Raw genomic sequence first — 13,283 nt, forward strand, 5'->3', positions numbered from 1 at the left:
AAATTTTGGACTTAAACTTCACCATACAACAATTGAATTTAACAGACATCTACAGAACATTTCATCCTAACAAAACTATAATACACATTCTTCTCATTATCCCACGGAACATCCTCCAAAATTGATCACATCTTAGGTTACAAATCTAACCTCAGTATATTTAAAAGTATAGAAATTATTCCTTGTATTTTCGCAGGTCATCACACAATAAAAGTTGAACTCACCAATTATAGGTGTCTGCACACTCATACAAAGACATGGAAACTAAATGACCTTCTGCTGAACGTCATAGATGAGATTAAGAAGTACATTGCCAAATTTTTTAAACAAAACAATAATGAAGACATGAATTATCAGAACCTGTGGGATATTGCAAAGGTAGTCCTAAGAGAGAAATTTATAGGGTTGTAAGCCTTCCTCAAGAGAACGGTAAGAAAGGAAGTCAATAACTTAATGGGACAGCTTAAACAGCTAGAAAAGGAAGAACATTCCAACCCCCAACCCAGCAGAGGAAAAGAAATAACTAAAATTAGAGCAGAATTAAATGAAATCAAAAACAAAAGATCAAATGAAGCAGAAAGTTGGTTTTTTGAAAAGTTCAACAGATTTGATAAACCTTTGGCCAAACTAACCAAAAATGGAAAATTAAAGTCCATAGTATCATCAATTAGAAATAAAGGTAAAATAACAAAAGACACCTCAGAAATTAAAAAAATCCTTAATGAATACTACAAAAAACTTTCCCCTCAGAAATATGAAAATTTGAAAGAAATTGACCAATACTTGGAAGCACACCAACCTCCTAGATAATTTTTTTTTCTTTGGCAGTTTTTGGCTGAGACTGGGTTTGAACCCACCACCTCTGCTATATGGGGCTGGCATCCTGCTCCTTTGAGCCACAAGTGCCATCCCAACCTTCTAGACTTAGAAAGAATTAAAAATGTTGAACAGACCTATATCAAGTACTGAAATAGAATCAACTATTTGAAATCTCCCAAAAATGAAGAGTCCGGCACCAGATGGCTTCGCATCAGAATTCTACCAAACCTTTAAAGAGGAACTAGTACCTATATTACTTAACCTTTTCCAAAGCATCAAAAAAGAAGGAATACTTCCCAGCACATTCTGTGAAGCAAATATCCCCCTGATCCCCAAACCAGGAAAAGACCCAACAAGAAAAGAAAACTATAGACAAATATCTTTAATGAACATAGATGCAAAAATATTCAATAAGATCCTAGCAAATAGAATCCAGCAACACATCAGACAAATTATACACCATGATCAAGTGGGTTTTATCCCAGGGTCTCAAGGTTGGTTCAGTATACATAAATCTATAAATATAATACATAACATAAACAAACTAAAAACAAAGATGAAGTGAGTCTCTCAATTGATGCATAAAAAGCTTTTGATAATATCCAACATCCTTTCATGATCAGAACACTTAAGAAAATAGGTGTAGAAGGGACATTTCTTAAACTGATAGAGTCCATCTACAACAAATCTACAGCAAACCCACAGATCGTATCATATTCAATGGTGTAAAATTGAAAATATTTCCACTCAGATCAGGAACCAGGCAAGGTTGCCCATTGTCCCCACTGCTTTTTAACATTGTAATGGAGTAAGGCAAGAGAAGGCAATTGAGGGTATACAAGTAGGGTCAGAGGAGATCAAACTTTCACTCCTCTCAGATGATATGATTTTATACCTGGAAAAGCCCAGGGACTAAACCATAAAACTCTTAGAAGTGATCAAAGAATACAGTAGCGTCTCAGGATACAAAATCAATACTCACAAATCAGTAGCTTTTATATATACCCATGATAGTCAAGCCGAAAAAACAGTCAAGGACTCTATTCCCTTCACAGTTTTGCCAAAGAAGATGAAATACTTGGGAATTTACTTAACAAAGGACATGAAAGATCTCTATAAAGAGAATTATGAAACTCTAAGAAAAGAAATAGCTGAAGATGTTAACAAATGGAAAAATGTACCATGCTCATGGCTGAGAAGAATCAACATTGTTAAAATGTCCATATTACCCAAAGCAATATGCAAATTTAATGCAATCCTATCAAAACACCACTGTCATACTTTAAAGATCTGGAAAAAATAATACTTCATTTTATATGGAATCAGAAAAAACCTCAAATACCCAAGACATTACTCAGAAATAAAAAGAAATCAGAAGGACTCCTGCTACCAGACTTCAAACTATACTATAAATCTATAGTGATGAAAACAGCATGGTACTGGCATAAAAGTAGAGAGGTTAGGGTGACCAGACGTCCTGCTTTTGGCGGGACAGTCCCACCTTTTAACAATTTGTTCCATGTCCCGCTGCGTTTTAAAAAAGTCCCGATTTTTGGAAAGACCGCATGAATGAGCAGTAGAACAGGAAGGGAATAGCCATGTGGCTATTTCGCCAGGATATGAGTTTTATATTATTTTTGTTAATTTTATAATGTTAAACTGTAAGAATAATAAATAATTGTTGAGAAGTGATTATCGAGAACTGCTTATCAAAGTTTGCATTGTTGTCAGGCCCTGTCCTGCCCCCACCCTGCCCCCCAGCCATGTTGTCCTGCTTTACCAATGTTAAAATCTGGTCACCCTAAGAGAGGTAGATGTATGGAACTGAATTGAGAAAAGACATGAACCCAGATACTTACTGTCATTTGATCTTTGATAAGCCTATCAAAAATATAAATTGGGGGAAAGGTTCCCTATTTAACAAATGGTGCTGAAAGAACTAGCAGGCAACTTATAGAAGACAAACTGGACCCACACCTTTCACAATTAAGAAAAATTGACTCTCACTGGATAAAAGATTTAAACTTAAGACATGAAACTATAACGATTCTTGGAGAGAGCGCAGGGGAAACATTGGAAGAAATTGGCCTGGGAGAATACTTTATGAGGAGGACCCCCTCAGCAATTGAAGCAACATCAAAAATACATTACTGGGATCTGACCAAACTAAAAAGCTTTTGCACAGCCAAGAACATAGTAAGTAAAGCAAAAGCAGATAGCCCTCAGAATGGGAGAGGATATTTGCAGGTTATGTTTCTGACAAAGGTTTGATAACCAGAATCGACAGAGAACTCAAACTTATTAATAAGAAAAGGACAGGTAACCCCATTTCATTGTAGGCAAGGGACTTGAACAGAAGCTTCTCCAAAGAAGATAGGTGCATGACCTACAGACACATGAAATAATGCTCGTCATCTTTAATCATCAGAGCAATTGCAAATTAAATTCACTTTCAGATATCATCACCTCCCTTAAGAGTGGTTCACACAACAAAATTCCAAAATTACAGATGTTGGTGTGGATGTGGAGAAAAGGGAACACTTCTGTACTGCTGGTGGGAATGCAAGCTAATATGTCCCTTTTGGAAAGAAGTGTGGAGAATACTCAAGGATCTAAAAGTAGACCTACTGTTTGATTCTGCAATTCCTCTGTATAGCCAAAAGACCAAAAATCACTCTTTAACAAAGATATTTGCACCAGATTGTTCATTGCAGCTCAATTCATAATAGCCAAGTCATGGAAGAAGCCCAAGTACCCATCAACCCATGAATGGATTAATAAATTATGGTATATGTATACCATGGAGTATTATGCAGCCTTAAAAATGATGGAGACTTTACCTCTTTTTTGTTTATATGGATGGAGCTGGAACATATCCTACTTAGTAAAGTATCTCAAGAATAGAGGAAAAAGTATCCAGTGTACTCAGTACTATGATGAAACCAATTTACAATCACTCACTTTTTCATATGAACAAGAGATTACAACTATGGCCCAGGATGGAGGGGAGGATGAAAGGAGAGGGGGGAAGCCAGACACAGAGAGGATGAATGGGGGGATCACACCTATGGTGCATATTGCAAGGGTACTTGTTGGATCTATTAAGTATAGAGCAGGTGTCCTCAAACTATGGCCCCATGGGCCACACGCAGCCCACTGAGGACATTTATCTGGCCCACTGGGTGTTTTTGCTGCCGCTGCCTGTCCTGCTTAGCAGCTGACTGGTCCTGGGGCCTGTAGTCCAGCCCTCCAATGGTCTGAGGGACAGTGAATGGCCCCCTGTTTAAAAAGTTTGAGGACCGCTGGTATAGAGTATAAATGTCTTAACACAATAATGAAGTAAATGAATTGAGAGATATATTAACCAGTCCAATATAAGTATTTCAAATTGTATATGAAATCAGCACATTGTACCCCTTAAATGCATTAATGTATACATTATGATTTAACAAAAAAAAAAGAAATAAAAATAAATTTTATATAAAAGGTATCGGACTATAAAGTCTCTGAAGCTTGGGTTTTTGTTTGGCTCAGTTTTTTAAAGAGATTTGTCAGTAATGATGCGTCACAGTCTAGTTGTTTGATTTTGCTGCTGGATGATTTGCTGTTGCACAAATATACTACAGTTTAAATTTAGTTCTTTGTTTCATGGAAGTTTTCCTTTTGTTAAATGTGCTATCTTGTTCATGCCCCTGATCTCAGCCGGAACTCATGAGAACTGTTCCATGTGTGCTTCCATTCATCTATTGCTCCCGGCACTTGTTCTGTCTGAAGCTTGCTGGTCCACCTTCTTTCTTTCCTTCCTTTTCTTTTTAATTTGATGTTGGCTGGAGGTGCGAAATTATATGAAGAAGACTATTTCACTTCTTTATCCCAGAATGCTTTCTCTGTGGTTATTATTTTTAATAGTGGGAAAATACACATAAAATTTGTCATCTTAACCATCTTTAAAGTTCAGTGGCTTTAAGTGTATTCACATTGTTGTATAGCCATCCATCTGCAGGACTCAACTATCTTGCTTTTTTTTTTTTCCTTTAATTTGAGACAGTCTCATTTTGTTTCCCTTGGTAGAGTACAATGGCATCACAGTTCACAGCAACCTCTAATTCTTGGTTAGGCTCAAGCAATTCTCTTGCTTCAGCCTCCCAAGTAGCTTGGACTACAGGCAGCTGCCACATTGCCTGGCTATGCTTTTTAGGAGACAAGGTTTTGCTCTAGCTCAGGCTGGTCTTGAACCCGTGACCTCAGGTAATCCACCTGCCTCGGCCTCCCAAGTGTTAGGATCGCAGGCGTGAGCCACTGCACCAGGCTTAATTTATCTTGCATAACTAAAAACTCTGCATCCAGTAAACAGTGACTTCTCATTCCCCCCAAACCTTTCTGTTTGTAAATTTATACAAGAATGTTCCTGCGCCTTTTATAAAACTACTATTGAAACTACTATTGGTATTTATATCTTCATATGAATAAAATAACCGGGTGTTAGAATTACTTTTAGGGCCAGCTTGTAATCCTAGAACTCTGGGAGGCCAAGGCAGGTGGATTGCTTGAGCTCAGGAGTTCAAGAACAGCCTGAACAAGAGTGAAACCCTGTCTCTGCCATGAAACAAAAAGTAGCCATATGTGGTATTGCATGCCTGTAGTCTCAGCTTCTGAGGAGGCCAAGGATGGCTAGAGCCCAAGAGTTTGAAGTTGTTGTGAGGTATGACACCACAGCACTCTACCTAGGGCTACAGATGAGACTGTCTCAAAAAAAAAAAAAAAATAGAAAAGAAAAAGAATTACTTTTAGGAAAAGTTTGTTCCACCTGACTTGCTACATCTAGTACTAGGAAAAGCATGCTTTCTACTAGATTCCTTTTGTACTTGGGTTGCCAAGAGGCACAGTGATTATCTTGAGCTCAGGTTCTCTTGTATAATTTTGTTCCTCCATTTTATGTGCTTAAGGACTCTCAGAGCTTTTTTTGGAGCAGAAGAAATATTAAAAAAAAAAAAAAGGATTTATTTTTAAGTGGTTTTGAGTATAGCTAAAAGAAAATTATCCAAAAGAATTTTTTGTGTGTTCATTTGAATGTAAGCATTTTTACTACATTGCTAAGTTTTTTTCCAGCAGAATTATTATATTTAAGATAGGCAGAAAATCTTAGTGGTTATGGATAAGTTTGATGTTATGTCCAAAGTAAAACCTTTTAAAAGGAAAAGGAAATAGGGCAGCACCTGTGGCTCAGCCAGTAGGGCGCCAGCCCCATATATCAAATGTAGCAGGTTCGAACCCAGCCACAGCCAAACTGCAACAAAAAAATAGCTGGGTGTTGTGGTGAGTGCCTGTAGTCCCAGCTACTGGGGAGGCTGAGGCAAGAGAATCAGGTTGCTGTGAGCTGTAATGCCAGGGCACTCTACCAAGGGCAACAAAATGAGATTCTATCTCATAAAAAAGAAAAAGAAAAAAAGAAATAATGTTTATTACATGCTTATTATGGTATTTTTTTAATTCTCACAGAGCTCTCATTTATTATTTACTAGGTTTATTACCTCATATTTCAGTTGTGAATGCTGAAGCTTATTCATGTAAAATGACTTTCCCAGTTCTAGGAAAAGTAGAACTGGAATTTGGACCCCTTTTTTTCTTTATTCTTTTTTTTTTTTGAGACAGAGCCTCAAGCTGTCACCCTGGGTAGAGTGCCATGGCATCACAGCTCACAGCAACATCCAACTTCTGGGCTCAAGTGATTCTCTTGCCTCAGCCTCCCAAGTAGCTGGGACCACAGGTGCCCGCCACAGTGCATAGCTATTTTTTTTTTTTTTTTTTTTTTTGGTTGCAGCCATCATTGTTTGGCAGGCCCAGGCTGGATTCAAACCCGCCACCTGAGTGGTGCCTTAGCCACTTGAGCCACAGGTGCTGAGCCCACTCCTTTTTTTTCTAAAAGAGATCATAGAAACTTTATTATAGATGTCTCTTTATTGACAGGAACATTTTATGGCATAAACATGAGCTGTGATAGCCTTTATTCTATAAATATTTACCCATTTCTTGGATTATATTCTAAATAACTTTGGGGGGGATATAATAATTCATTTCTTAAGGATCAGAAACTTAAAAATATTACACCTTGACATTGAAACTTAAAAATCAACCTATCCTAGGCCAAAACAGAAGTGTACAAATTATCTTAAAGATAAATGATAGCTGTAGGTCTACAAATGTTGACCATTTTTTTACAATTAATGTTTGTGAAATTCAACAAATGGTTTTTGTTTACAATAGAATAAATATTAATCAGGATATCAACTAAATTGAATTATGTACTATATGCTCTTTTGGAGCTGACTTCTCTTACAGTGCATTTAAGGCTCATTCATTTTGTTAAGTGTATTAATCATTTATTTTTATTGCTAAGTAGTATTCCATTGAATCTGGAACAAATATATTAATAATCTTGCCATGTTTTATTCTTTTTGATTTTTAGCTTTCTAGAGTATTGGATCTTCCACTAGAAAACTTGATCAAGTCAATATCTGCAGTTCCAATTTCCAAAAAAGAGTTAAGTATAATGTATTTGTAATGATCTTAAATGTGGCTAATGGCTGGGCGTGGTGGCTCACATCTGTAGTCCCAGCAATCTGAGAAGCTGAGGTGAGGAGTATTTATTTATTTTGAGACAAGTTTCACTCTGTCGCTCTGGGTAATCCCTGGCTAGAGTGCCATGGCATCATCATCGCTCACAGCAACCTCAAACTCTAAGGCTCAAATGATCCTTTGACCTCAGCCTCCCAAGTAGCTGGGACTATAGGCACCTGCCACAGAACTTGGCTATTTTATTTTTAGTGGAGACAGGATCTCGCTCTTGGTCAGGCTGGTCTCCAACTCCTTAGCTCAAGCAATCCACCTGCCTTGGCCTCCCAGAGTACTAGGATTATAGGTACCACCACACCCAACCTGATTTTTATTTTTATAAATAAAACATAAGATACTGTTGAAGTTACTTATATATGTTTCTTGATTCCATTCTATCAAAGATAGCTCTTCTTTCTCAAAGCTGAAAGAAATGATTTTCACTATTAGTTGCTTTGTGTTTCTTGTTGTTGCTTTGTTTTTTCATGCACCCAATGAAAAGGACAAGTGGCAATTTAAAGAATTAGAGTGTTAAAAATGATCTTTGTCTTTTTTCTCACATTGAAACTCATAATATTTTTAAAATATGTTATTTGGAGGTCAGTGGAGGGGCTTGGGTTGAAGCAGGCATTCGAAGGAGTAGAGGAGGCTTGAGCTTTTTTCTGAGTCTGCTTATTTGTTGCAGTCAGATTTTGGAGACATTTATTTGACAGACATCAGTTTTCAGGTAAACCAAGGTCACTGTTCTACCTATTTCACAGAAATATCTTAAGGCTACAGTTAGATAATAGAAGAAGAAGAATTTTATAAAAGTGATAAGAAAAAATTATAAGTCAATACTAGGTGATTTCAAATTTCCTTGCTTTTAATTTTGAAAGCATGTAGAACACCTTCTGATAAACAGTATGTCAGTATGGAGAATCCCTAGTCTTTGTTAGACCCTTTGTTAGTCCCTGGTCTTTGTTAGACCAATGATGCTTTTAAGGTAACAAATTTTTCCCATTTCAATGGCTGTCTTCAGAGAAGTAGCTGATTTTCAGCTTTCTGTGGATTCTTTATTAGACAACAACAGTGACCGTTTGAGAACAGATACACAAGTTCAAGCCAAGAGACTGGCAGAGAAGGTATGTTCAGCACTGTCTCTCTTTGACTATTGAAGTTACATACATATACTTCTTGATTCTTTTCCATGCCTTCCTTCCCCAAAGGTAACTCATCTTATGAAAGAAATGATTTATTTCACTAAAATAATACGTTTATTATTTTAAAGTAAAAAATACTTTGCAGGCAATCTCAGCAAAATAATGAATTTAATAGTGTTTCCTTATTCAAGTTATTTTGAATACTATAATTTAAATTCATTGTAGCCATAAGGTTACAGGTTTTCAAATTAGTTATAAAGCATTTCTCTTGAGCTGACATTGTTCAATTTTTTGATTACTTGCAGGAGGACTAAATTACTAAATTTACAGATTAATACTGTATGGACATCTGAATTTAGGAGAATAAGCTTGATAAATTAGAGCAGTGAGTTGCAGTTTTTGAAGTGAGTTTCTGAGAAGATGAACACTAAAATATGAGAAGAAATGATTAAATAGAATCATGATTACAGAGAAGAGGTAGTTAGATGATTAAGCCTCTTTGTATTTCTAAGTTTTCTGATGGTTTGACAGGTAAAAGAGAAATTGAAAGGCTTATAAAGAATGACTAAATCTAAATTGTTATTATAATGATCTTAGGAAAGGAATATATTGTTAGACAAGAATTTTTTTATGTGAATAAATGGAAATAAAATCACCAAAAAAAAAAAAAAGAATTTTTTAAGTAGTATTATTAACATGTAACATAAAGAAGATATCTGATAAGTCTGAAGAATTGGATCAATGAAAACGTCATTATCATAGAAAAAGATGTTTAATGAAAGAATAAGTGTGATAAAGGAGCATTGGTAACTTATCAATCACAAAGTCACTCCAGAGTTCTATCAGGAAGTACACAAGGACTAGAATCATTCAAATTATAGTATTTAGTCCCTTTTTTTTCATTTCTTCTAAGTTAAAAACAAAGACTAGCAACTCGTCAGTGGCAATAGGTATCTCTTCAAGTTCTATGGGTATATCAGGGGTTCTGGACATCTAATAAGTTAAAAAGTGAAAGCATGTGCATAGAAGACAAATTATAGTAGAACCTCCATAGATGACCACCATAGACCAGATGTGCATCCCATGTACAGATCAGGACAGTAGGCCTAGTTGCTTAGGTTGACCACCTCCAGATGCTGACCAGTTTGTCACAGTCCTTGGATGGTCAACTTAACAGAGATTCTGCCGTATTTATCTGTTGGTGCTTTAACATGAGCCCTGACACTCTCCTAAAAGGCAGATAAGATAAAAGTATTCATTGCGTATCAGAGTAGACAGAGTGAGACTATCTTCCCTGTTAATATGTAGAATTTGAGTAGGGGAAGGGGAGGAAGAGAGAGGCTCTGAATCAGAACAGCGTTCTAGTCAGGAAAAAAAAAATGTGTTTACCTAAATAGAATTATGGAACTGAAGATACTGGCTAAGACTCAGGTCCAGGTATAGGTGACTTAACCTGCTGACTTTGTAAACCAGTTTTATAGTATAGAACTATATTATCTTATTGGGCCTTTGATATAACATGACTATTTTATGTGGTTTATTATCTTTTCAGTTAAGATGTGATATGGTGGTGAGTGAAATCAGAGCTGGTCAAGGGACTGTAAATTTCAAAATAAACAGAGAACTGTTAACAAAGGTAAGAATGGGTTATTATCTAGCCATTATGCTTTCACTCTGCTCTAGTCACAGTGGCCTTTCTTCAGTACTTAAAGGCATTGCATCTCCTGTTGCCTCAAGCCTTTGTATATACCAATCTCCCTGTCTGGAGTGCTCCCACAAGTTGATACCTTCTTTCCTTCAGATCTTGATATTTCCTTGGCAATGTCTTTTGACTTCTCCAGTTAATACAATTTCCTAACACTGTACAGTCATGTACCACATAACAGTGTTTCAGTCAGCAGTGGACTGAACATAAGACAGTGGTCTCATAAGATCCTAATACTTTACTGTTATTGTACCCTTTCTAGATATATTTAGATAGACAAATATTTACCATTGTATGATGTATGGTATTGGGTAGAATAACATGCTATACAGGTTTGTAGCCTGTGCTACATAAGAAGAAATAGGCTATGCCAGATAGCCTAGATGTATAGTAGTAGTCTTGCCATCCAGGTTTGTGTAAGTACCCTCTTCATTTATTTGAATGATACCACTTGCTCTTTAAACTCTGCTTGCCATTAGAGCTTCCAACATCTGTTCACAGTTTTGGATTTCCAGTTCCAAGCACAATTCCTGGCATTCAGTGGGTGCTAGATAACTATTTGTTGAATGAATAAATGGAATCTACATTGAATAAGAGAAAGGTTTCTTTTCTTTAGCAACTTGTAATCTGTTAAGAGCATAAGATTCATACAGAAGAAACCATGAAATAGCTGCTTCTTTTAATAAAACAGTAAAAATTAAAACAAACGTAGTTGATACAATAAGTATAAGAAGTTCAGAGATGGAGAAATCAGGATGGTCTGGAGAGATTAAAGAAATCTCTTGAGTTGTGGGTAATCATTCAAATGAGACATTGGTGGACAGATAATCCTGGCTAATGATAATCTTGGAGGACAGATGATCCTGGAAGTGGTATGAAATCTTTCATTGATAATTTCATCTCAATTGAATTTTAAAATGTAACATATCGATTGGCTTATTACTATGTTTTTAAAGAGAAATACATCCCAGTGCTGAGTTGATGAGGCTTAGTAAATGTTGAAATCTTTTTTGGGGCGGATGGAGTCTCATTATGTCGCCCTCGGTATAGTGCCATGGCGTCACATCTCACAGCAACCTCCAGCTCTTGGACTTAAGCGATACTCTTGCCTCAGCCTCCCAAGTAGCAGGGACTACAGGCACCCGCCATAACACCCAGCTGTTTTTTGTTGCAGTTGTCATTGTTTAGCTAGCCTGGGCCAGGTTCAAACCTGCTAGCCTCGGTGTATGTGGCTGCTCTTCCCACTGAGCTACAGGCACCACCAAATGTTGAAATCTTGAATTAAAAAAAAAAAGCTATAAACCAATATTTCTAATAATACAATCTCTTACTAAGGTTGTATATTTCACAGGCCTTTTCCTATTGGTTCTGTCAGAAGGAGAGTTAGTATTTCATTTCTTGTTTCTAGATCTTTGAACTTTATTCTTCTCTTATTCGGTAAATTAGCCAAAATGAGCCACACAGAGACAAGAAGGACATTTGTTTTGAGCTTGCTAAAAATCACCTGCTGAACTCTTGATAACATTTCATGTCAGCTTAGCAAACCAGTGAGTTAAATTGGTAATTTTTTTTCCTCTTAGTTTCATCCCTCTCAGTGTTTTCTTTACTCATCTTATTTCTTAATAACAACTTAAAAAACTTAAACATCCTACCTTCCCTGGAGAGTCCTCTGATTTTCCCCTCTGCTTTTCATTGTTCTTTTGTTAATTATTTTAATTTTGTTTTTTTTGAGACAGAGTCTTTCACCCTGGGTAAAGTGCAATGACATAACAATAGCTTGCAACCTTAAACTCCCAAATGATCGTCCTGCCTCAGCCTCCTGAGTAGCTGGGACTATAGGCACCTGCCACCACATCTGTTACGAGGGAAAAAAGAAAATATAATTTTAACCAAACAGGAAAAATGTAGATAAAACCCTATTTTTTTAGGTATGTCTCAAAAATACTCACTGTAAGCCAGGCATGGTGTCTTATGCCTGTAATCCTAGCACTCCGGGAGGCCGAGGCAGGCGGATCACCTGAGCTCACACCAGCCTGAGCTAGAGCAAGACCCCATCTCTACAAAAAAATACCCGGGCGTTGTGGCAGGTGCCTTAGTCTCAGCTACTTAGGAGGCTGAGGCAAGAGAAACACTTGAGCCTGAGAGTCTGAGGTTGCTGTTAGCTGTGACACCATGGCCCTTTACCAGAGGCGACAAAGTGAGATTCTGTCTCAAAAAGGAAAAAAAAAAGTAAATAACATTATTTTATTTCACACACATTTTTTGATTTACCAAATTCAACTTTACATTACAAAAAAAGTCTCTCCTATTTACAAAAAAAGGAGAGACTAATTTTTAAATTAGTCTCAGCCTTGGGAGGCTGAGGCAAGAGAATCGCTTGAGTCCAAGAGTTAGAGATTGCTGTGAGCTGTGACACTACAGCACTCTGTGGAGGGTGACATAGTGAGAGTCTCAAAAAAAATAATAATAATAATAAAAAATAATCATCTTGGGCAGCGTCTGTGGCTCAAGGGGTAGGTTGGTCCCGTATACCGGAGGTGGTGGGTTCAAACCCAGCCTCGACCAAAAAACTGCAAAAAAAAAAAAAAAAAAAGAAAGAAAGGAAAAGTAATCATCTATTACTTTTAATAGACAAAGTACCAGCCAATTAATGTGAATATTCATTAATTTGCTGAAGTGCTCCAAAAATTGAAACCTTTGAAAGATTTCATTTTTGATTAAAAGCCCATTATGCACCAATACTTAGATTCTGCGTATTCTTACATTTAAACATGCATATTGTTAAATAGATGGGTCTCTGGCTTATTCATCTATTGGAATATCAGGGAATTTTAGTAGCCCACTGAAATTCTTTACTAAACAACTTTATCTGTGTGCCCACTAATTTTATAAATTTCATTATTATTGTTTACCAGGAACTATATTACTAAAATCTAAAGACAAAATAGTTTGGATTCTAGTCTAAAGGAGCGTATGATCTAAAAGGACAGTATTAAAAAAAAAAA

General features: G+C 36.6%; 1 protein-coding gene across 6 annotated transcripts in view; it reads left to right on the top strand.

Annotated features, from left to right (window-relative positions):
* RARS2 (arginyl-tRNA synthetase 2, mitochondrial) overlaps positions 1–13,283 on the top strand; it is a 77,388-nt gene that overhangs the window by 14,291 nt on the left and 49,814 nt on the right. For 3 of the 6 annotated variants that reach the window (XM_012813800.2, XM_023508984.1, XM_023508985.1), the window contains exons 2-4: positions 7,286–7,359; positions 8,453–8,555; positions 10,126–10,209. In XM_012813800.2, the coding sequence (XP_012669254.1) occupies positions 7,286–7,359; positions 8,453–8,555; positions 10,126–10,209 (261 nt within the window). Of the gene's footprint in view, positions 1–7,283; positions 7,360–8,452; positions 8,556–10,125; positions 10,210–13,283 lie in introns of those variants that run through there. The other 3 variants (XM_023508988.1, XM_023508986.1, XM_023508987.1) reach the window with 3 other exon arrangements.

The sequence above is a fragment of the Otolemur garnettii genome, unplaced genomic scaffold (assembly GCF_000181295.1).
Source record: "Otolemur garnettii isolate 467f Iridium unplaced genomic scaffold, OtoGar3 scaffold00303, whole genome shotgun sequence".
Classification (NCBI taxonomy): domain Eukaryota; kingdom Metazoa; phylum Chordata; class Mammalia; order Primates; family Galagidae; genus Otolemur; species Otolemur garnettii.